This window comes from Anomaloglossus baeobatrachus, chromosome 6 (assembly GCF_048569485.1).
Source record: "Anomaloglossus baeobatrachus isolate aAnoBae1 chromosome 6, aAnoBae1.hap1, whole genome shotgun sequence".
Taxonomy (NCBI): domain Eukaryota; kingdom Metazoa; phylum Chordata; class Amphibia; order Anura; family Aromobatidae; genus Anomaloglossus; species Anomaloglossus baeobatrachus.
The window spans coordinates 84,998,916-85,020,462 of record NC_134358.1 but is presented as its reverse complement, the minus strand read 5'-3'; the positions used below and the strand labels follow the sequence as shown (position 1 = coordinate 85,020,462).

At 46.7% G+C, this 21,547-nt stretch overlaps 1 protein-coding gene across 1 annotated transcript in view; it reads right to left on the bottom strand.

Annotated features, from left to right (window-relative positions):
• STK3 (serine/threonine kinase 3) overlaps nucleotides 1–20,559 on the bottom strand; it is a 283,538-nt gene extending 262,979 nt beyond the window's left edge. The window contains exon 1 of the mRNA XM_075353079.1: nucleotides 20,378–20,559. Within this exon, the coding sequence (XP_075209194.1) occupies nucleotides 20,378–20,400 (23 nt within the window). The 5' untranslated portion in view covers nucleotides 20,401–20,559. The remainder of the gene's footprint in view (nucleotides 1–20,377) is intronic.
• Between the last annotated feature and the right edge of the window lie 988 nt (nucleotides 20,560–21,547).

Sequence of the window (21,547 nt, the reverse complement as noted above, 5' to 3'; positions counted from 1 at the left end):
TTATCCGGTTGTCAGATTTCATAGAAAAATCCAAGCTATTTCTAGCAACCCCATAGATGTGGAAGTTGACCATGCACAAACTATTGTGACAGTACTGTTCATTTCTGACAGCATGGCACAAACCACTACAAGTATAGCACCCTAAAGTGGAAATCAGCCTACAAGTGTCCCTTGGCCGGTCCTAAGCCATGGCTAACACTCTGCTTTGTTTTCGCAAACAAAGCTCAACAAATCAGCTATGTTCACACACTGCGTTTTTTACCTGCGTTTTGGGTCAGTTTTTGCTGCAGAAATTTCTTGAGAAATTCTTGTAACCTTTCTGCAGACATTCCCCAGCAAAACCTATGGCAAAAAAAATTAGCTGTGCACACACTGCGTTTTTTTCTTAAGAAAATTCTTTCAGTAGATTTTCTTAAGAAAAAGAATGAGCATGTCACTTCTTTTCTGCAGCTAACTGCGTTTTTTGCCATAGATAATTGGCACAATAACGCAGGGAGCAACCAGCGGTAAAAACGCACCAAAAACGCACCGAAAACGCACCGAAAACGCAGGTGCGTTTTTTAACGCAGGTGCACTAATCCTTCACTCTTAAGAAATTTCTTAAGAAATTTCTTAAGAAAAATCATTTTTCTAGTGTGAACATAGCCTTAATCCAATACTAATGTACTATATTATGCTGCAGATTTACCAGATTGCAAATTTGGGTGGATAATCCACAGTAAATACGCAACATGTGCATTTAGCCTTATAGCCCAGAACTGCACATTCACTATGAAAATAGTTTCCGGTCTGTGTAAACGTACCATGTTATGTGACAATTTAATTATCTATGCGGAATACTCCATTGCCTGCTAATCCTGTGCAGGCACTGAGACGCTCGATTTTGAAGTGACTTCCCGCAAATGGATGTACCAGTCAAAAGACATATGAAAATCCTGGTGATTAGTTCCCTATAAAAATAATGCTGCATCGTTAAGGGCCAAAATATCAGCATTAAAGGGTTACTCATGATCTGCATGTATTACTAAGGTCAGTAATGAACACAAAACTGTGATTTTAGATTAAACATGAGAAAACCACAGGATATCTGCATCAAGCATGATATTGGAGTTATTAGACATTTCCCCTGAGTTTTCACCTGAGACCCCAGTAGAGCTTCTCATTCAGCCAGATTAGTCTCATACTTTGCACTGACGAGGGACAATCATCCCAAAACACCATGTCTGCAAATTGAGATTCTGAACTGGCATAAATCCTAGGCCATATGAAAAGGCTCGTTGGAGAGTCACTTTTGACTTTTAGGATTGCTACTTCCAATAGGTGGCGCTAGAGTTTGTATTCTTCCTCCCTGAAGAGACATTTCTAGTTGTTTCCCCCATATGGGCCAAGTTAACAGTATGATAAATCATCCAAATGCAAAAGAAGGCAACATATCGATCCACCATAAAAGCAAAGGCGCCTTCATACCTGCAGTTTTATCATATGGTTTTATTAATGGGTTAACTTTTTTAAAAATCCAGGGTGGTTTGAAAATAAAAAAAGAAAATAATTATTATATATATATATACACACATACACATACACATACACACACATATAACCTATGAGGAAAATACTCCGTATTACGTGCGTTGGGCGTTTCATGAGGTTTCCAGCCAGTGACCAACCTCAGTGACCCTTTCATCTCGCCGTGACTGTATGCCTTACTACAGCAACTTATCTTGGTATGCTCCCTATCCACTGCAGGACTCCATATTTGTTTGCAAGCACACTCAAATATGGAGATATGACAGGCTGACAATGTAATGCTGTTATTATAAGTGTTTGTTTATAAGACATGTGGGTTTCTCATTACACGTATTGGTACAATCTTAATGGTGATATATTATGCTGTTATGTCAAAATTGTTTTTGATTGCCCTATGTGTTCTTACAGTATACTCTGTACCATATGAACCCATTGGTGATATTGCCCCCTGGTATTTTTTTAACATGATTTTAATAAAATTGTATGATCACCTGTCTTGTTAATAAAATGTTGTACTTTTTCGCACTTTAAAAACTCTTGTTCTCTATTCTATAATATAAATTACCTACCACACCCTTCCTGTTCCTCAGTACTTTTGCTCAATTTCACACTGGTTACCCACTTGCACTACCAGTGGGGACTTCATGTGAACCATGCCATAATCCGTAATTACTGACAGGCTGCAGTGGTCATGTGCAGTCAGAACAGGTATAAACAGTACCGCAAAGAGGAAAAGCTGTCCTAGCATGAATGTGGCTCTCTCGCTCGCCATTGTAGCTAATGGAGGAAGTGAACCTGCTGGCTGTTGTAACCTCAAATTGTAATGGAGATTGCTCATGGCTGCCATAACTTCTCTCCTTTTCCCCAGACTGTCAAATGAGCAGGAGATTCCCATTCTCCAGGTCTATGAAGATAACAGAAAGGGAACATCCTACTTATATATTTTTGGCATTTTCTTTCAGATCAGGATTCCCCTTTAGACTTTAATAAGGCCCTTTGGAGTGATACAAAAATAATGTGGCCCTAAGACTATAAAAATAAAGGTTATGTGCTCCTGATTCCCATGATCTGCTGCTAACGTCTTGGAGCAGAATCACAGGACATCTTCAGGAGCCTTCTAGTGTCCAGGGCTTAAAGCAGATCTGGGCAAGGGGCGGCCCACAGGCCACATCCGGCCCGCCTACTCTCTGTGACCGGCCCGCCTGGCTCAGGGCGTCCTTGCTGGCCGGTCAGTGATGAGGGCAATCTGACCTGTTGTCTGGAGCTCCAGGCTCCGGGAGACCCGTGGTCAGATCGCCCTCATCACACGCTGCGTGCTGGGCAGGGAGCGATCCTGCAGCTCCGCACAGTGCAGGCAGCGGAACGCAGGAATCTCTCCTCTGTTCCCTGCCCGGCACCTTTCTCTGTGACACATACGCGCCCTGATATCGTCAGTACGGCGCGAGTGTGTCATTTGAAAAGTTCCCGCTCGGCAGCAGAAGATGCTGCAGCAGCCGGGGCCCGTACGCAGAGAAGCAGCGGCTCCTAGGAATACAGCATCGGCGCAGCCTGGGCATGTACGGAGGGCTCAGCGGGGGGCTCGTACGGAGGTGCCTGAGAAGGGGACAATAAGAAGAGAGGTGAGTGGTTACTAGTAACCTGCGGGGACAATGGGGGGCGGGCGGGGGGGTAACTTGACAAATATTTGGGGTGTAGTGGTGTAGTATATGGGAATGTAGTTTTACAGGTGTAGTATATGGGGGGGTGCTGTGGTGTAGTATATAGTGGTGTAGTTTTATAGGGGTGTAGTGGTGTAGTATAATACAGGTGTAGTATATAGGGGTGTAGTATAATACAGGTGTATATAGGGGTGTAGTGCTGTAGTATAATACAGGTGTAGTATATAGGGGTGTAGTATAATACAGGTGTATATAGGGGTGTAGTGCTGTAGTATAATACAGGTGTATATAGGGGTGTAGTATAATACAGGTGTATATAAAGGTGTAGTATAATACAGGTATAGTATATAGGGGTGTAGTATAATACAGGTATATATAGGGGTGTAGTATAATACAGGTGTATATAGGGGTGTAGTGCTGTAGTATAATACAGGCGTATATAGGGGTGTAGTATAATACAGGTGTATATAAAGGTGTAGTATAATACAGGTATAGTATATAGGGGTGTAGTATAATACAGGTATATATAGGGGTGTAGTGCTGTAGTATAATACAGGTGTAGTATACGGTAATACAGGTGTATATAGCGATGTAGTATAATACAGGTATATATAGGGGTGTAGTGCTGTAGTATAATACAGGTGTAGTATACGGTAATACAGGTGTATATAGTGATGTAGTGGTGTAGTATAATACAGGTGTAGTATATAGGGGTGTAGTGATGTAGGTTATCACAGGTGTAGTATATAGTGATGTACTACAGGTGTAGTATATAGTGATGTAGTATATTACAGGTGTATATAGGGGTGTAGCGATTTAGTACATAGTGGTATAGTATATAGAGGTGTAGTTTATTACAGGTGTAGTGTATAGGGATGTATATTACAGGTGTAGAATGTGGTGGGTGTAGAAATGTAGTATATGGGGATTGTGTATGTATGTATGTATGTATGTATGTATGCATATATAATATTATATACACAGTATATATATCTGCGCGCGCGCGCGTGTGTATATATTATAATATATATTATATTATAATATATTATATTATAATATATATTATATATAATTATAATATATATATATATATATATATATATATATATATATATATATATATATATATATATATATATATATATATATATATTATAATATATATTTATTATAATATAATATATATTTATTATAATATATATATATATTCTAGAACAAAGTTAATTATATTAGTCCGGCCCTCTAAAACCATCTCAATTTCTCATGCAACCCCCATGGTAAAATTAATTGCCCACCCCTGGCTTAAAGTGTCACATTTGATTAGCTGGCACATGGCAGATCTTCACAGGAGTACCTAACAGATAGGAGTCAGCACTCACAAGTGATCAGCATAATAAAGGCTCATACTTAAAAGGGATTGTTTTTCCTTTACTGCAAGCTGTACAGCTAAAATTCATTTTTGCAATTGGTTTTCCAAACTTTTGCACATTTGTTTTTGTTAGTCCCAGTGTCATACAGTCTATTGCTGGCTGTAGTAGGAGTTAATTGAGAATCCTTCAGTGAGCTCATTCAGATTGAATAATGGTGGAAAAGATTGTAACTCCTATCAATCACCTGAGAAAAAGAAAGATCTGACCATAGACAGCGTTAAAGATGAATGCGCAGTGAAACAAAGTCAAATTGTGCTAACTTTTTAATGGAACCTAATTGCAAAAGTGAACTTTAGCTCCAAAACCTCAAATAAGAAAAACAAAACTGCCCTCAAAAGTTCAAAATCTGTTTATGGGTATGTGCCCACATAGCAGACCTGTGTGTAGATTTTCTGCACACAAAACTGAATGTTTTGGCAGGAAAAACGCAGCAGAAAAAAAATGCGCATTTGCTCCGTGCATTTTTCCCATTCAGCATTCGGGGGGTTTTGTTTAGTAATGGCAATTGCGCGGGTTCCTACGCTGTACCCCTGCGATCGCTGTTGGGTCTCCAGCTGATGTTACACCCGGGACCTGACTCTCAGTGCCATAAGTGGTGCCCACGCCGCTCCCGGTAGTTTAACCCACTGAATGCTATGATCAAAGCATTCAGGAGGCAGGGAGAGGAATCACTTAGGTTGGTTTCACACATCCGGCTTTTTGCCGTTTTGCCGGATGCGGCGCTCTCCCGTACAGTTAATACAGTACAATGACAGCGCAACAGCGCCGGTCACATGCTGTCATGTGACCGGCGCATGTGACCCGGAAGTTACAGCGCTGTCATTGTACTGTATTAACTGTACGGGAGAGCGCCGCATCCGGCAAAACGGCAAAAAGCTGGATGTGTGAAACCGGCCTTACCTCTCCCTGCCGATCAGGTGACTGTAATACAATCACAAGGGCCCGATCGCTGCAATGGCAACCCTCGGTCGTCACCATGACGACCCCGGGTTATTGAGCTAGAGAAAACCTCACAGACCATGCCGGAAACATGGGGTGTGAGGGGAAGTGTCAGTGCTTCAAGTGTAGCACTGACAGATATAATCAAGCAAGAGCACTGCAGGGGATTATATTTGCAGAAACAAACGCTGAAATAATTGACATGCTGCTTCTTTTTTCTACACCAAAATCTGCCACATGTGCACAGCAAGTCAGGATTCTCATAGACTTTGCTCGGATGCATTTTTCCTTGCAGTATTGATTAAAATCTGCAAGAAAAAAAACTTAGCAAAAATGCAAGGTGGGCACACAGCCTAAAGCCCCCGTCACATTTAGCGACTTACCAGCGATCCCAAAAACGATGTGACCTGATAGGGATCGCTGGTAAGTCGCTGGGAGGTCGCTGGTGAGATGTCACAGTCAGATCTTACCAACGAAGCAGTAACAATCAGCGACCTGTATAACAATCTCGGTGGGCATTGGGACCCTTTTAGGAGGTCGTTGGTAGGCGTCAAACCCAGCGATGCGTCCTGCACAGCAGGACATCGCCTTTGAAGCAAATGTTCCCAACCATTCAGCAACGACTAGCGATCTCACAGCAGGGACCTGATCGCTGGTAGGCGTCACACATAACGAGATCGCTGCTGCGTCACGGAAACGGTGATGCAGCAGCGATCTCGTTAGCGACCTCGTTGTGTGTGACGGGGCCTTAAAGCTCAAGTAAAAAGACCTTAAGCCACAGGTCAATAATCAAGAGAACGAATGTAAGAATGTTCACTGCTGGTCACTGACCGGGGTTAACGAGGCAGTGGTCAGTACACAAATGAACAATATCTATAAGATCATTACTGGCGGTCACAGTATCACAACAGCTTTATTTTTAGTTTTTCATTATTGGCTTATCTTCATTTCTCCTTATATGACAACATAAAAGACGTCACACTCAGTGGATGAAATATACGGTTACAGACGTTGAAGGAAAGCTCATGTTATACCAATGTACAAACACAGGTCTATGGACATAAGCAAAGGAAACCAAAGAGAAGGACCATAAACATGAGAAACTGGTGATCATGAAAGAAACATCCATATTTCCATACTAGTAAGTGACAAAAACGGCCAAAAACTGTGCCTGAAAATACCATGAAGCTACGTTCCCAAGGTACATATTTGATGATGCAAATTCTCTCAAAATTTAAGTAAAATTAGGTCACTTGGCATATACGTTCTCTGTAGTCAACTACATTTTGGTGTCCGCCTGCAGAAAACACATATGCCCGAAAATGGTACAAAACAGAGCACACGCTAACGTAGTCTGCTCCAATACAGTCAATGGCCCTGTCGGCATGTGCGTCCGAAACACACTTTGCGGGGGGGAGGGGCGGTTCGGACGGATACCCCGATGGGACCACTGAACGTAAGGCCTAAGCCACACGGCGAGAAAATCGGTGCGAGTGGAGTACGATAAAACATGGCATTCCACTCGGACCAATATTAGCCTGTGTGTCAGCACACATGAGCGATTATTTTCTCAGCCCTAAAACAGTCGCAGCATGCTGTGATTGTAATGTGAGACGCTTTCTCTCGCACCCATTCAAGTGAGAGGGGCGAGAGAAAAATCGCACTGCACTCGCGGTACACCGGTATACCACAAGTGCAGAGCGAGAATCGCCATAGCCGGCTACGGAGGAGAGAGGGAGATAAATCCCTCCCACCCCTCCGCAGCGCCGGCCCGACCCCGCAGCTGATTTCTGCTCGCACAGTCGGACCTCAGACGCAGGGATACTAGCATGACACTCTGCTCCTGCTGTACTGCCAGCGCGAGCCGAGTGTCATGTGAGCATCGCAGTAGTGCCCCGTGTGGCCCCCGGCGCAATGTGAAAGGGGCCTTAGAAGAGACTGCAAAGATCAATGAAGCCACCAGCTACCACACACAGGATGAGCAGAAAACCACCTGCTGCAATGGGTTTTTTTTTACCTCTTCCCCACCGCCCACTGTAGATATATGTGGGCACTTGCTGGGTTTTGTGCAGCGCCGATATTTCTCTCCGGTAGGAGGTCAGGCTGGAATCGGGACTACCAGAGTCCCACAGTCCGGGATTCCAGTGCACAGCACTAGTTCTAAATAGTAGAAGACGACCTAGCATCGCCTTAAGGCTAGGTTCACACACTGCGTTTTTTTGACGCTGCGTTTGTGCGTTTTTTGCAGCAAAAACCGCACAAAACACACCTGCGGCAAAAAACGCACGCGTTTTGCCACGATTTGGTGCGTTTTGCTGAGTTTTTGCTCACTGCGTCTTTATGCGTTTTTTTATCAGTTAAAAAAAAAAAGGTCTGATGTCATTTCCTTCTTCAATAAGTTCTTCATTCTCCACTAGTGTATGCAGGAGAGCAGACAGCTGCAGAACTACAAGGCTCAGCATACTCCATCCAATAGTGCATGCAGGAGAGCAGACAGCAGCTGTCGAACTACAAGGCTCAGCATCCTCCTTCCAGGACTGTATGCAGGATTTCTTTGCCCCCCCAAACAAAAAAAATGACGTGGGCTTCGCCATATTTTTGTATGCTAGCCGGGTACAGCAGGCAGGTACGGGCTGCCCCCAACCCCCAGCTGCCTATTTGTACCCGGCTGGGAACCAAAAATATAGAGAAGCCCTTTTTTTTTTTTTAATTATTTCATGATTTCATGAAATAATTAAAAAAAAAAAATGACGTGAGCTTCGCCTAATTTTTGTGTCCAGCCGGGTACAACTAGGCAGCTGGGGATTGGAGTCCACAGTGCAGGGTGCCCATGCTTTCTGGGCACCCCCGCTGCGAATTGCAGTCCGCAGCCACCCCAGAAAATGGCGCTTTCATAGAAGCGCCATCTTCTGGCGCTGTATCCAACTCTTCCAGCTGCCCTGATGCCGGGTGGCTCACTGGGTAATAATGGGGTTAGGGCTAGGTGTGTATTATCAGCTAGCCCTAAGACCGAAATTCATGGTGTCACGCCAATATTAGACATGGCCACCATGAATTTCTAGTAAAGATAAAAAAAAACAACACACAGAAAAATATTTTTATTAGAAATAAAACAACACAATTAGTGACTCCATCTTTATTGAAATAAAAAACTCCCCTCCGCAGTAATCCTGGGTCAAGGGTCCCGCGCCGTCCAATCCGGATCCAATATCATCTGATCGGTTTGCTGGAAGGCAAAGCGATCAGATGTGTCAGGATCAAGTGCCTGAATCACATCACACATCAGCTGATTGTATAAACTGCTTTTATACAATCAGCAGATGCATCGGTGCAAAAAAAAAAAAAAAAAACTCACTTATGTGCTGATTACCGGCAGCTCCTGCAGTGGAGTCTGATCCCATCCGATCGCTGCAGCAGCTGCCGGTAATCAGGGATGAAGTCTCCTGACGCATCCGCTGACAGGTTAAGCCGGCCGGGCACTGGCGTCAGCGTCACCCCGAGACTTACGATCAGCTGATGCGTCAGGTGACTGCATCAGGTGATCCATCGCCAGGTCCTGCATCTTGCAGGCATACGTACCCGGGGAGACTGCACACTGCCGGAGCGGCGATACCGTGAGAGGATCTGGGAGCGGGCATGGCACCGGGAGTCTGCAGATAGGTGAGTATGACTTTTTTTTTTCTACTGTTCACTTTTGATTGCCGCTTCCACCTCCCGCCCAGACATAGCACCGCACGGCAGCAGACATGCACAGGACGGGAGGTGGAAGCGGCAGTGACGGTACCGGGAGGATTCACGCTTCTGTATTTACTGACAGAAGGAATCCTCTTCCTGTACATGTCACTTTACTACCCACCTCCTGCGTTTATAACTGCGTTTTTGGTCTTAGAAACGCACCAAAACGCAGCTATTTGCATTTCTCATTGCGTCTTTCAACATCCCATTGCACTCAATGGATGAAAAGCGCAGTGAAAAACGCGGGAATAATTGACATGCTGCGTTTTTGTGGCACCACAAAAACGCAGCTGAAAAAAAACGCTGTGTGCAGACAGCAAAAATGAAAACTCAGACTTTGCTGGGGAAGCAAAGTCATGCAGTTTTCTGAGCAAAAAACGCACCCGAAAACTGCGCAAAAACGCCACGAAAAACGCACTGTGTGAACTTAAGGTCCAGTCACACTAAGCAACTTACCAGCGATCCCAACAACGATAGGGATCGCTGGTAAGTTGCTAGGAGGTTGCTGGTGAGCTGTCACACTGCGACGCTCCAGCGATCCCACCAGCAACCTGACCTGGCAGGGATCGCTGGAGCGTGGCTACACGAGTTGCTGGTGAGCTCACCAGCAACCAGTGACCAGACCCCAGTCTCCTAGTTACAGCACACATCAGGTTAATTAACCCGATGTGTGCTGCAGCTAAATGTGCACGGAGCAGCGCACAATGCTTAGCGCTGGCTCCTTGCTCTCCTAGTTACAGCACACATCGGGTTAATTACCCGATGTGTGCTGCAGCTACATGTGCACAGAGCAGGAGCCGGCACTGACAGTGAGAGCGGAGGAGGCTGGTATCAAAGGTAAATATCGGGTAACCAAGGACAGGGCTTCTTGGTTACCCGATGTTTACATTGGTTACCAGCCTCAGCAGAAGCTGGCTCCCTGCTGCCTGCACATTAGTTGTTGCTGTCTCGCTGTCACACACAGCGATCTGTGCTTCACAGCGGGACAGCAACAACTAAAAAATGGCCCAGGACATTCAGCAACAACCAACGACCTCACAGCAGGGGCCAGGTTGTTGCTGGATGTCACACACAGCAACATCGCTAGCAACGTCACAAAAGTTGTTCGTTACCAGCGATGTTGCTAGCGATGTTGCTTAGTGTGACGGGGCCTTTACGCTAATGAGGTGCTCAGGAGAAAAAAAAAGTCATAAAAAGGAAAGATAACTCCGGCACACTGTATAATTCCCCAAAGAAAGGTTTGTAAGGACACAAGGTGATTTAATCTTGATCTTTTCTTTTTATTGGTGCAGATAAAAAGTGCTGTACAATAACAGTCCGCCAGAGACACGACATTTCAGCCTATAATATCGAAGGTCAAAATCTCAAGCTTGCCAAAACTAAATGCAAAGAGGATGCATCTATTAAAGTGGGGGGAGATGCCGTGTATTCCGCTGTGAGTGAGAATTATCATAATAAGGCTGCTTTCACACATCCGGTTTTTGCAGTGCGGCTCAATCCGGCTCAAAAACCTACGCAACGTATGTGGCGAAAAAACCGGACCCGTTGCATAAGTTTTTCCCATGCGGCCCGTCCATTTTTTGATGGATGCAGCTTGATACTGAGCATGCGCAGTGCAAAAAAAAAAACACAACCAGAGTCCATAGGCTTGCATTGTAAATCGCGCCGGCGCAATGCGTTTTTTTTCGCCGCACAAAAAAACGTTCCATCCATGGGCTAAATATGCCGCAACCGGCAAAAAACGGACGCAACGCAAGGCCATGCGGAGCAATATGGCGCAAATGCAAGTTATGCGGGAAAAAACGCAACCGGCGGCAAAAAAAAAAAAGGTTGCGGTTTTTCTGCAGAGCGCCGTATTGTGCTGCACTGCAAAAACCGGATGTGTGAAAGCAGGCTTAGAGAAAGGTTGGTGTATCTAAGGTAAAATAGCAAGAGGCTCGCCCAACATGAGCAGGAGTACCAGCAAATGAGAGAAGAGAAATGGTGACCTTCGATATTATATTGTATCCTCCTCAGATAATGTTCTCTGATATCAAAATATATTTCTATATACATGTATTTCTGTATTTCCATACTGAGCAATGTTCTTTTGTTTTTTTGATATGTATATATCAGTCTATTCAGATTGTAGACCTGATGAAAGCCAGTAGGCCGAAACGTCGTGTCTCTGGCGGACTCCATGTTATTGTACAGCACTAGCTCTGACTGACGACATCATAGGGTCCTGGTTGAATCACTTCCCGAATATGCTAACCATTTTCTTTGTTGTATATGCTGCCATCAATAACTATCGTGGCCTATAGACGTTTGTGAGAGGGAGGGGGATCCTTCTCTTACCTCTTCAGCACCCCTGCGACATGATCATAGGGAAGCCAAGGGTTGTCATGGCAGTCAGAAAATACACCAAAAAATATATGCAAGCCAAGTTATGTAATTCAATTAACATCTTTATTATTCATTAAAATACATAAAATACATAAAACCGAATCCCTATCTATAATAATAAGTATATAATATATTCATATCTGTAGGGGGATTATATCTACATTACAGTCGTGCATAACAATATTACCGATGGTCCAAGTACGTAATGGTGCCGCGGCCTCCCACAAACACACTGACGCGCGTTTCGCAACTACCGTGCTTCGTCCTCCTTGTTATGCACGACGGTAATGTAGATATAATCCCCCTACAGATATGAATATATTATATACTTATTATTATAGATAGGGATTTTTAATGCAAATGGTCTTATATTGGTTCTTTGGTAAAAATATAATTTGTTACCAATATACATAAGTCCAGAATTATTGATAACAGGTGCCAGGCTTTCCTCATTTATTCCATCCGTCACTTGGGTTGATCCATTCGATTTTATGTATTTTAATGAATAATAAAGATGTTGTTAATTGAATTACATAACTTGGCTTGCATATATTTTTTGGTGTACTAAGGCTGCTTTCACACATCCGTTTTGAGCAGTGCGGCTCAATCCGGCTGTGAAATCTATGCAACGGATGCGGCGAAAACACCGCATCCTTTGCATACGTTTTTACATGCGGCCCGTCCGTTTTTTTCCGGTTGCTGCATGCTACTGAGCATGCGCAGTGGAAGAAGCCGTATGCGGCGGCCGGATGCGTTTTTTTCCGCATCGCACCGCATCCGGCGTCCATAGGCATGCATTGAAAAATGCGCCGCAGCGGACGGATGCGGCGCGATGCGTTTTTTTTTGCCGGAGCAAAAAACGTTCCAGGCAACGTTCCATCCGGCCGCGGCATCGGCTAAATCTGCCGCATGCGGCAAAAACCGGACCGAACGCAAACCCATGCGGCACAATACGACACTAATGTAAGTCTAAGCAAAAAAAAACGCAACCGGCGGCAAAAAAAAAAAAACTGTTGCAGTTTTTCTGCACAGCACCGTATTGTGCCGCAGAGCAAAAACCGGATGTGTGAAAGTAGCCTTATAGAGATTTGTGCAATAGAGCCATCCACACTAATATTGTGGTTTTGGTGTTGTATGGCAGTCAGAAGTCAAATGACGACCTCTGGGTCTGCCATGTATGGTGGCCACATACGGGGTATCGCTGTACTCAGGAGAATTTGCACAACAAATTTGAAGATACATTTTCTCCTGATACCCTTGTGAAAATCAAAACTATGGGGCTAAAGCATCATTTTTGTAGGAAAGTGTTAACATTTTCAGTTTTTACTTCTACGAGCAGTTCTGAGTGCATATCGCTAATCCCTGCCTAATGCAGGAGTCACACGAGACGATATATCGTGCGATATGTCGGCGGGGTCACGTCGTAAGTGACGCACTTCCGGGCCGGCATCGCTTGATATATCATAACGTGTGACAGCTATGAACAAGCAGAAATACTCACCTTCTCGTTGATCGCCAACACGTCGCTCATTTTCTAATAATCGCACGTCCTGTTGTTCATCGTTCCCGAGGCAGCACACGTTTCTCCGTGTGACACCCCGGGAACGATCAACACAGCTTACCTGCCTCCCGCCGGCAATGCTTAAGGAAGGAGGTGGGCGGGATGTTACGTCCCGCTCATCTCCGCCCCTCCGCTTCTATTGGCCGGCGGCTGTTTGACGTCGCTGTGACGCCGAACGTCCCTCCCCCTTCAGGAAGAGGATGTTCGCCCCCACAGCGACGTCGCTCAGCAGGTAAGTACATGTGACGAGGGTTTAACGACTTTGTGCGCCACGGGCAACTAATTGCCTGTGACGCACAAACGATGGGGGCAGGTATGATCGCTCGTGCGATCGCACAATAGATCGTATCGTGTGACGCCCGCATAACCGTCCTAGTCCTATTTAGTAGCATAGATAAAGAGATCTTTAGAAAAAGAATTTGTAAAGATCCTTTATGATATGCTAATGAGGGAGGGGACTAGTCATAAGGGCGTTATTTCCCCCAACTAGTCCACCCTCTTAGCACGCCCACAGGGGCATGCTAACATGCTATTCATTGCCCAGGGTCATTGGCGGTGACACGTATACCTGTGTCTGTGGCTCAGTGCACATGAAGTCCCAGCATTTCTGGTCAAGTGCACTATTAAGCCAGGTGTATGCGTCCCAGCTTCAGAGAGGTCCAGTGCGCATGACCGGAAGTGCCAGGACCTCTGATCTTGTGCACTAACCCTAAACCGGCATTCTGAAGCAGTGACACAGATACGCGCATCACCGCCAATGACGCTGGGCAATGAATAGCATGTTAGCACACCACTATGGGCGTGCTGCCATGCTAAGAGGTCGGATTAGGCTAGGTTCACATTTCCGTCAATTTGTATCAGTCACAATCCGCGGCTCTGGTAAACAACGGAATCCGTTTGGCAGATTCCGTTGTTCCCATATACTTATATGAGCGGCGGATTGTGACTGATGACGCTGTGGTGCATCCTCCGCTCGACTGTCGTGGAACGACTGACTGTGGGGCGGCAGGAACGCAGCATGTAGCGTTTGAGCAGTGGAATCCTTTTGATTCCACTGCGCATGCTCTCTCTCAGCGGCCGAACGATCAGCTGATCACCCGGCGGCCGGCTAATGAGAGCGATCAGCTGACCACCCGGCGGCCGGCTAATGAGAGCGATCAGCTGATCACCCGGCGGCCGGCTAATGAGAGCGATCAGCTGATCACCCGGCGGCCGGCTAATGAGAGCGATCAGCTGATCACCCGGCGGCCGGCTAATGAGAGCAATCAGCTGATCACCCGGCGGCCGGCTAATGAGAGCAATCAGCTGATCACCCGGCGGCCGGCTAATGAGAGCAATCAGCTGATCACCCGGCGGCCGGCTAATGAGAGCAATCAGCTGATCACCCGGCGGCCGGCTAATGAGAGCAATCAGCTGATCACCCGGCGGCCGGCTAATGAGAGCAATCAGCTGATCACCCGGCGGCCGGCTAATGAGAGCAATCAGCTGATCACCCGGCGGCCGGCTAATGAGAGCAATCAGCTGATCACCCGGCGGCCGGCTAATGAGAGCGATCAGCTGATCGTTCTCATTAGCCGGCCGCTGGGAGATCATCTGTTCGCTCACAAAAGCCGGCGGCCGGGTATTGTGAGCGATCAGCTGATCGTTCTCTCTCACGTTTTACAACAGAATCCGACAATGAATTCTTATTCTTGTCATCCGTTGTACAACGCATCAGTCACAAGCGTCAAGCAACGCATGTGACTGATGCAAAACAACGGAAATGTGAACCTAGCCTTAGTCGTGAGGAACTAACGCCCTTGCGACTAGTCCCTGCTCTGATAAGCATAGCATAAAGGATCTTTAGAAATACTTATATCAATATCAATATATAAATATCTTTTTATCTATGCTAGTGTATACAGGGGCAGAGGCAGGGAATAGCAATATACACTCAGAACTGGTTCCCTTTAACCAGGAGTGGGGAACCTTTTTTCTGCCGGGGGCCATTTGGAAATTTCTACCAACCTTCGGGGGCCAAACAAAATTATCAATGTTTAAATGACCCTGCTATATTTGGTGACACAATTAACTCACCCCACCTATGATGGCCGAAGAGGCTTAACTTTGGTGCGGCTGTGATGTTCGGTGATAACGGGGGGCTGGGGGCATGCACACCACAAGAGGGGCTGGGGGCACAGACATTACTGGGGGATGGGCTGCACACAGGACATTGGGGGCACACTGTGCTGAGGGTTTCATGCCACTGTGTGGGAGAGGGTTTACAGAACTGGGTTGGGGAGGCACAAAGCACTGGACAGGGCACATAGCAGCAGAGGGCCGGCGCTGGACTCACAGCAGCATCGCACTCACAGCACCGGAGGGCAGGGGGCGGACACACACTGCTGGAAGCTGTGAGGTAGCTGTCGGACCCGCCCACAAAGTAACTCCTGATCACGTTGGCACTGTCCGACGGGAGAACACAGCAGCAGCAATGTGTGGATTTAAAGGGCCGGAGGCCTGAAAAACTGCGGTGACAGCATGAGCACTGCCTCCCCCAAGAATCTGCCCGGGGGCCGCAGAAAAGGTCATGGTGGGCCGCATTTGGCCCGCGGGCTGGAGGTTCCCCACCCCTGCCTTTATCCATCGATGGAGCCGTGTGAGGTTGTCCTGTGTGTGCTCATTGCCCAAGCAGGCATTCCTACACAAGTCTCTTCCTGATCACTGCTCCATGTAAACATGTCCTCCAACACAATACAATTTGGTGTCTCAGTGCATATTTTATGCAGACATGAAAATCTTCCTTCTCGGCAACTCTTTTGGTGATAAGAGGGAATATTCTGTCGATAATATGAACCTGTGTGAGATCCCGCGATTGTTTGTTGGTCCGTTCATGCAGCCAATGACAGCACCAAATAATGGGCACTTGACTTGCTCTATCATCCATAGACATTAATTACGTGAATATTATCTGCCCATGTAACTGGCTTTAACCCAATCACCTAATGACAAATCTCAGAGCACAGCTAAACTAACACAAAACTGTACTAGGTACATTCGCCCATCAATATGCTCTATTAGAGCTCATGATGGCCACAGAGAGACAGCCATTGTTCACCAGCAAAGAGGAAGTACAGAGCGGACTTTCCTTACAGAAGGATGAATGGACATTTAGCTTATCCTCAGGGTCAATAGTGAGACGCCACCATCAGGGGAGCCACAATGGATAAGAAGTAGATCAGCCACTAATATGTATGGAGGCCTCCCGACTATCCTGAGAGATCATGTACGGAGAAAGAAGAATCTGCTTTAGGACTGACCCCACTGTTCAGAGCAGAAAAGTCTCTGCCAGGAGAGTCTGGCAGTGGCTCTTTCATAGCAGACACAAACACATACGGCTGAGCAGAGCATTGGGAGGTATGGATATGCACCCTTTGATTTTTTTTTTTGGGCAAGTCTCATCCAAAAAACAAGTAGTGCAAGCCAGAAGGCGGCCAATTCGACGCCGCAAGATGGCTCGTTGGAAATACCACATTCACTTACATAGATCTACAGTACAGACCAAAAGTTTGGACACAACTTCTCATTCAATGAGTTTTATTTCCATGACTCTGAAAATTGTAGATTCACATTGAAGGCATCAAAACTATGAATTAAAACGTGTGGAATGAAATACTTAAAAAAGTGTGAAACAACTGATAATATGTCTTATATTCTAGGTTCTTCAAAGTAGCCACCTTTTGCTTTGATTACTGCTTTGCACACTCTTTGCATTCTCTTGATGAGCTTCAAGAGGTAGTCACCGGAAATGGTTTTCCAACAGTCTTGAAGGAGTTCCCAGAGATGCTTAGCACTTGTTGGCCCTTTTGCCTTCACTCTGAGGTCCAGCTCACCCCAAACCATCTTGATTGGGTTCAGGTCTGGTGACTATGGAGGCCAGATCATCTGGCGTAGCATCCCATCACTCTCCTTCTTAGTCAAATAGCCCTTACACAGCCTGGAGGTGTGTTTGGGGTCATTGTCCTGTTGAAAAATAAATCATGGTCCAACTAAACGCAAACCGGATGGAATAGCACGCCGCTGCAAGATGCTGTGGTAGCCATGCTGGTTCTGTATGCCTTCAATTTTGAATAAATCCCCAACAGTGTCACCAGCAAAGCACCTCCACACCATCACACCTCCTCCTCCATGCTTCACGGTGGGAACCAGCCATGTAGAGTCCATCTGTTCACCTTTTCTACAAAGACACAGTGGTTGGATCCAAAGATCTCAAATTTGGACTCCTCAGACCAAAGCACAGATTTCCACTGGTCTAATGCCCATTCCTTGTGTTCTTTAGCCCAAACAGGTCTCTTCTGCTTGTTGCCTGTCCCTAGCAGTTTATTTCCTAGCAGCTATTTTACCATGAAGGCCTGCTGCACAAAGTCTCCTCTTACCAGTTATTCTAGAGAGGGGTGTGTCCGAACTTTTGGTCTGTACTGTATATATGATACATTTGGAGCAGACAATACATGGATTGTAAATCCAGCCATCCTCAAATGTAAAAGATTTATTGCATCAAAGCAACCATTGTCTATTGCTTGTGTTCGTATAAATTAAAGGGAATCGGTCATCAGGGTTTTGCCAACTAAACAGAGCAGCATAACATAGGGGCAGAGATTCTGATTTCAGCAATGTGTCACTTACTGAGCTGCTGGATAAAAAACCACTGTCAATCAACAGGATATTATAATTAGAGGACTACTTGGCGTGCTGTAAGTAGTCCAGCATATTCATAAGTTCTGTGTAACTACTAGATCTGCAGCAGAGAAAACACTGATTTTATCAAAATGACAGCAAACAGCTCAGTAAGTGACACATCGCTGGAGTCAGGGTCTCTGTCTCTAGATTATGCTGCTCTCAGATTGGGGGAGCAAAAACCTGGTGACAGATTCCCTTTTACAAAATACAGGGGATCTCCAATCGTTACAAGGGAGAAAGAACCGCGATGTCAGAAACGGCTCAGAATATTCATGTATTACATGGATTGCAATTTATGAATGGCCACCACGTGATACTACATTTCCTTTACAGGGAAACGTGTGTTCTCCCACTGATAACAGCTGATCGCGCTTCTTTTTACTAAGTCGACCTAGAGGGGCACTGCCAATCGCCATCAGCCACAACGAAGCTACAAAAGGCATCCATAACCCGCGAGGAGGTGGCAACTTAACATTATGCAATGCTTCATTTCTCCCGTGGTGGCGCTGCAGAGAAACTGAACACCTGCTGCTACCGTAGGTCGCCCCACAGATTACATATGATGAATGGAAGTTTAAACATAGTGACCATATGTGATCAACTTTATTGTTCAGAAAGTCCTTACAAAAAGGGATTGTGCAAAGAGCCTAGAACCCTCTCGGTGCCTCCTCTGAACCTGCTAATCTCTTACTAGGCAGAGTCATAGGAATTACCAGATAAAGCCTTTCTCCCATCTCCATACAAAAATGATAAAAACGATCAAAGGAGTCGGAGCTGACTGCAAGCGGCGTTCGCGTCACGGCATGTGAGCGCCGGCTGCAGAGGTGAGTATAGGCTTTATTATTGTACCTGGGGAAACAAGGAATCAGCAGAGGTTGTACCAGCAGTGGACAAGCCCTTTAATATTCCAAATGTCCGTTCCAGACTTTAAGCCAGTTTCATTAACATGAGATACAAAGAGCCCAGGCAAAGCTAGGCGTTCCCAGGCTTTAACGTTAATCTGTCACCACGGTTTTGCTTCCAAAGCTTAAAGCAGCACTAAGTTCAGAGACCCTGATTCCAGCAATGTGTCACTTACTGAGCTGTTTGTTGTCCTTTTAATAAAATCCCTGTTTTATCTGCTGCAGATCTACAAGTTCACTGAATGGGCTCTGAATAACCCTGGCCACACTACTGATTGGCAATTTTCTGCCTATGCACAGTGTACACAGAAAGCTGCGGCCAATCAGTGGTCGGGCGTGGTTACACACAAGTCATGAATATGGAGGACTACCTGGCAGCAGGTTTACTAGTCCTCTAGTGATAGTCTCTTGCTGATAAAACAGCGATTGTATCAAATTTACAGCAAGCAGCCCAGTAAGTGACACATCACTGGAATCAGGGTCTCTTTCTCTACAGTATGCCGCTGCCAAAAATAACTGGCGCGATTTTCTTTAACAGAAGTAGGAAAAACCTGTCATTTTTCTACTACCAGTCTCCCTTCACCCAGAAAAACTGCTTAAAAACAGGAACTGAGAGTCCTTATTCTGCAGAGGGTGGAGGTGCTGAAGACTGTTTCTCAAAAAAAACACTATTTTTGATGCCTTGCACCTACACAAGAGTGCAGAGATCCAGCGGTGTCATTCATGTTTATGGACAGTGGTGATTGTTATTAGTCATCAGAAAAACACATTCACAATGCTGAGGTCACATTACAAAAATGGAAGAAGCAATTTCAAAGCGGTGGCATGCAGTCGGGGGGGTAGAGGTGGGGGGGCCACCGGTGACATGCAGTCGGGGGGTAGTGAGTGAGGGGGGTGGCACCGGTGACATGCAGTCGGGGGGGGGGGGGTAGTGGAGCGGCACCGGTGACAGGCAGTCGGGGGGTAGTGAGTGAGGGGGGGGGGCACCGGTGACATGCAGTCGGGGGGTAGTGAGTGAGGGGGGGGGCACCGGTGACAGGCAGTCGGGGGGGGGGGGGTAGTGGAGCGGCACCGGTGACAGGCAGTCGGGGGGTAGTGAGTGAGGGGGGGGGCACCGGTGACATGCAGTCGGGGGGTAGTGAGTGAGGGGGGGGGCACCGGTGACAGGCAGTCGGGGTGGGGGGGTAGTGGAGCGGCACCGGTGACAGGCAGTCGGGGGGTAGTGAGGGGGGGCACCGGTGACAGGCAGTCGGGGGGGGGGGGTAGTGGAGCGGCACCGGTGACAGGCAGTCGGGGGGTAGTGGGGGGGGGGCACCGGTGACAGGCAGTCGGGGGGGAGGCACCGGTGACAGTACTAGGTTCGCCAACCAGGGAAGGGTTAATCTGCAGAACACTATGTGTAGAGGCAGCTGACAGTACGGGATGTGACGCCTGGAGGATACAGGCCGCTCCACTGCCTTGCACGTCCCCCCGGCCCGGCGTCCATCCGCACATAGTTACCTATCCCCCCCCCGGGCTCACCTCTTGGGCGCAGGCTGCTCCATGTTGTATATATCCGCTCGCACCGTCCACTACAAACTCTACAATAAACGAATCGGTCCGGAACCGTCACTAACTCCGCACAACTTCCATGTTCTGCCTCACACACATCCCCGCCTCCTCTCCCTCACTACACTGCAACCTAACCTGGCGCGGCGACTGAGGTCACGCCCCTTCGGGAAAAAACCCGGTACGGAGTGGCCGCATCCCCAACAATATCGTATTCTGATTGGTCAAGCCTCCAGTCACGTTGTGTGACGATAGCCAGCAAGTTTCTTCTATCGTATTGATGCACAGAGAGCCGGAAGCGACATGTACCACAGGGCATGCTGGGGGAAAAAGGCGTGGCAGTGTCCTGAAAGAGGCGGGGTTTCAGAGTTAAACTCCTCCCAGCCTGGAGTTTGTTATAGTGATGAATGCCGGTGAGACGTGCGGGTGCGGAGCACAGAGCGCCGCTGCGGACAGTCCTGTGTGCTCCGCCGGGCTATGGCAGGGCCCTGCTCTCCTGAGCACATGCATTAAATACCCGTGTAATTACAGTTTACACTAAATTCAACCTCATGTTTTGCTAAAAAAATAAAATAACTTATACATTGTTGTTTTTTAGGCCTAGATTTAAGCCGTAACCTACTCCTAAACGTAATCCTAAATCTAACCATATACTTAATCTTAAATCTAACCCTAGCCCTAAACCTAATCATAAATCTAAGCCTAAACTTAATCCTAAATCTAACCCTAGCCCTAGGCTCTCCTCTGTTGGCTGCCTACCAGTGTGTGTATGTGACGCCCTGACAAAATCAGGTAGTCACAGAAGTAGTCCACCCTCCTTGATTCCAACACAAAACCCACACCCAGGTACAACACACAGCCATTAAAGCCTAGCCACCCCCTCATAACAATAGGGACACACCAGTGGGCGGGAGCAGGTGGATGGGAGCGCCCACCTAGGGGTCCTGAGGTGTTAGAGGCGGGAACACAACAGTTCAGTCTGGAACAGACAAGAGAACAGTGCTGACAGTTGACGTTGGAGGAGTGTGGACATGCAGTGGAGTCAGGGGTTGGGGCCCCTGGAGTACCGGACTAGGTGGCAGACGGCAAGCAGGACCGAAGGCGACGGAGATCTGGTCGCGGGAGACCTTAAGTGGACTGGGG